Raw genomic sequence first — 4,153 nt, 5'->3', positions numbered from 1 at the left:
CCTGAACCCCATAGAGAATCTGTGGGATATTGTGAAGAGAAAGTTGAGAGATGCAAGACCCAACACTCTGGATGAGCTTAAAGCCGCTATCGGAGCATCCTGGGCCTCCATAACACCTCAGCAGTACCACAGGCTGATTGCCTCCATGCCACGCCGCATTGAAGGCTGCAAACGGATTCCTGACCAAATATTGAATGCATAACTTAACATAGTTATTTGAAGGTTGACTTTTTTGATATTAAAACACATTTCTTTTATTGGTCGGATGAAATATGCTAATTTTTTGAGACAGGGATTTTGGGTTTTCATGAGCTATATGCCAAAATTATCAGTATTAAAACAATAAAAGACCAAAAATATTTCAGTTGGTGTGCAATGAATCTAAAATATATGACAGTTTAATTTTTATCATTGCATTATGGAAAATAAACTTTATCACAATATGCTAATTTTTTGAGAAGGACCTGTATATACTGAAGTGGGACAATGTAGAATTCAGATGAGTGAAAGAAAAATGCCCTTTTATCAAGTGTAAGCTCACAATGGATAAAAAAAGCATTTCTTCATTCACTAATGACAAAAAAATTATTTCATTGAGACTAATGAAATACAGTACACACATGCAACCTGCAACCTATATCACTGCACATGCATAAATACAAGAAAAGCTTGTTCAGGGCACATCTGACACACAAGTTATGCAAATTTGGGCAGTAATATCACAGGATGAAGCACCAACGCTTACAAGCAACTTTAGTAGACCAGGATGTCAGTCTTAAAAAAATAACAACCAAACTTTTATTCTTCTTTTAAAAATAACAACCTTAGTTCAAATATCCGTCATTCAATAATAAAGTTTAAAAAAAATAAAGAAAACACGTTTTGCTTGTGAAATCCATGCTTCACCCTGTGACATCTGGATAATTAGATTTTCAACACTCACAAAGCGTTATTTTATTTTCATTTCTTATTTTTTTTTTAAAAAAGTTATTTTATTTTGGAATCAAAACAAAATCCACCCATTCTGAACGGATTTTGTTTTCAAATTAAAAACTCTTAATCTTGGGTGGATGAAAGGATCATTTTTGAGGAGCCAAAATGGATGAGAAGATATTTAAATTAGATTTTTATATTCAGCATAATAATAAAACAGGCGCTGAAACGCACAAACATTCGGAATATTCAGAAACGCGCCGCACCTCCTCTTGCCTTGTGTGATGTACTTCGCCCTCCTGACGCCACTCATGTTTACAATGTAGTAAATTTGCTACTTCTATTCAATTAAAAATAACTCGATAATTGAATTAGATTTTGCCATAGCTCTTGTTGTAGATGCCGAAGGCTGTGGGCAGGAGGCTCTCCTGTAATACCTTTTTAAGACGGCAACTCCACAAGATAGTTTCTTAATTAGCTGCCTGGATAAGAACACGAAAACCATCTGATAACTTCTTCAGCTTTCTTTGCAGGTGATGTTTTCAAATTACAGCTATACATGAAAATGTAATTATGCGTTTCCTCATCTAAAATCAAACGATTTATTATTGCAAAAGACAGTCATCAAAACATTTCCCAGTTCTAAAGCATTTCGGTTGTATTTGGCGGAGGTTTACGCTTACCTGTGATAGTGTCGTGTTTGATGTACTCTTTATACAGAGACTTCAGGATGTAACTGGAATATCCTGATTTCTTGACAAAGCGGCAGGCGTACTTCTTGTTGTATAAGCAGTCAAATAAATAGCAGGTTTTAATGGTGTCTTCTGCTTGTTTCTCCATCAGAGCGACATTGCACTTCGGATCTTTACAGCAGGACTCTACGCAGGCCGTTTTAGTCCCCACTTTCGGCGAGGAGAGAAACGTGGCCCCGTCACTCACCGATTCACTGACATTGAGCATAAAGTTTTCTTTGCCTGCATCGAATTTGGCCAGGCAGGTGTCGGCAGTGCACTGGCCAGCCGTGAGGTGTAAAAAGCCAAGAAACAAGAGCGCTGCGAAGTGGCATCCAAAAAGTAGATTCATTGTCTCCTCGAGATTCCCACTCAGTTAAAAGCAGAAGTTGTGTGAAAGAAATCTGAAGTCAAATTGAGAAGAAGGAAAAAAAAGTGTCAGTCTTATTTAAAAGGGAGGGTTCCTTCCGCACAAGGAGTGAAACACAAGCTTTCCGTCCTCCAAACGCAGTCCTCACTAAAGTGACTAAATAATTACTTCCTGGTAGTGCAGGTACTCTTAGCGCTTCCAAAGAATAAAAGGAAACGAAGCAAACACTCATGAAACTCTGATGTCGACACAAAACCGAGCATTGACAACATTTCTCAGATGACTCACCTGAGAAACAACAGGAAGTGAAATTCCACTCCCGATGCCACTCCCTTCTGACTGAAGCTACGACAACGAGAAGGTGAGTGTGGAAGGAAAACAGGACTGACCAACACCTGTGTTTTTCCAGTTTCACCCCCACTATAAGGCAGTCAGGGGGAAAAATAAAACCAGTGAAATTATTGATACAAGAGTTATTAAAGTCGGGTAAACGAAATGTAATTAGTCAAATTGTCAGCACTACAGCCGTCATTGCTACGATTTGAGTTTACCGTAAGGTTCCCAGAAACGTAAAAACAGTTTTTTTTTATTATTATTATTTGAAATATTACTTTTAACATATCGCCATTTTTACGGGTTTTTTTTTAAACTGTATAAGAGGTGTTGCCTGACAAAAACTCCACAGTGCACGTCATGCAGTATAAAGTTCAGATCCAAATTACATCTGGACTATTTATTAAATCTGACTAATCCTTTCATATCTTGCCTCGGTTATGATTACCAAGGTTGTTTTTATTTGCTAAACCCCAGCAATGGTAGATTATTTTTAGTACTTTATTCAAATTCATGCCGAAATGACTTCATTTTCAAACAATGTGGAAATGCCCAGATGAATATGTCATGGCTCTGTAAGCCTCTGTTGAGTTAAATCACATTTGTGTTGAATGGAGGCACACCTGCTTATGTATTTAAGGTAACACCTTAACCCAGCTATCTTGTGTGACATCATGAAAAAATGAAAACAAATCAGACGAGGAGCTGTAAACCTCACCAAATCTGGTTCATCCTTTGGTATAATTTCAAAATGTCCAACAGTGATAATTAATCAATTAATTAATCAGTTTCAACAATTATATGCAAACATCACTGCTCCTGCCACTGCTCAGGAAGGACACTTGTTCTTTGTTCCAGAGATGAACAATGAAAAAAGTCCTGGACAGAAAGGCCATTGAGAGAGAAAGAAGCTGTTACTCCATAAGCAACACAAAAAAGCCATATTACAGTTTGTAAATACACTCTGAGATGAAGACCTTAATTTGGAGACATGCTCAGTTGTGTTAAGAAACTGAAAATTATGTGTTTGGCGTAACGGCCACCACAATATGTTGAGCAAAAAGAGGGAAGCAGCAGCCTCTATGCAGCCAAAAAGGCAGCTTGTTCCTTCCGCCAGTTCTTTATGAACCATTCAAAAATACAAAGACGTCTAGCTGGTGTTTGTATATAACAGACAGTGTAGCTCTTTAAAGTGTATCAACTTACACTTTGTTAAAGGCAGGCTGCGCGTCACAAAAGCTTATTGTTTTTCTATCAACCTAGGTTGCACTTCTATAAAACCCTAAAAGTGATTATTAAAGAGTTCTGAACCCACATGTAGCAGACCTTAAATGTGTCATTTATTTTAGTTGAAGTTTTCACCATTAGTTGTCTGAAATTTACTCTAGAAATGCTGCCATCCCCGTCATTCACAGTTAGGGTGGTACAAGCATCACCATTTTTTCCTCTAAGTGTAACAATGGTCTGTATGGCTAAGCAGTTTCACTTCAGTTTCATCAGACCACAGGACATGTCTCCAAAAACGAAGATCCTTGACCTGTTTGCATTTGCAAACTGCAGTCTCGCTTTTTATGTTTCTCTTGAAGAACATGCTTCTTCCTCACTGAGGGGCCTTTCAGACCGTGTGGGTACAGTTTCCGTTTCACTGTCATGTTACTGTGTTACCAGCACAATTCTCTTCATGATATCTTGGATGATTTCTTTTGACTTTCCCGTTGTGTCAAACAAAAAAGCAGTGTGCCTAAAGTGTAGCCTTACAACTTATATCGACAGGTGTTGATCCAAT

General features: G+C 37.9%; 1 protein-coding gene across 1 annotated transcript in view; it reads right to left on the bottom strand.

The window, feature by feature from the left end:
• The window catches only part of spint1a (serine peptidase inhibitor, Kunitz type 1 a), an 11,161-nt gene extending 8,845 nt beyond the window's left edge, over positions 1 to 2,316 (bottom strand). Inside the window, exon 1 of the mRNA XM_007549189.1 lies at positions 1,617 to 2,316. Coding sequence (XP_007549251.1) covers positions 1,617 to 2,016 — 400 coding nt within the window. The 5' untranslated portion in view covers positions 2,017 to 2,316. The remainder of the gene's footprint in view (positions 1 to 1,616) is intronic.
• Positions 2,317 to 4,153: the final 1,837 nt, after the last annotated feature.

The sequence above is a fragment of the Poecilia formosa genome, unplaced genomic scaffold, assembly GCF_000485575.1.
Source record: "Poecilia formosa unplaced genomic scaffold, Poecilia_formosa-5.1.2 Scaffold30, whole genome shotgun sequence".
Taxonomy (NCBI): domain Eukaryota; kingdom Metazoa; phylum Chordata; class Actinopteri; order Cyprinodontiformes; family Poeciliidae; genus Poecilia; species Poecilia formosa.
This window is presented reverse-complemented; position numbering and strand designations above follow the sequence as displayed.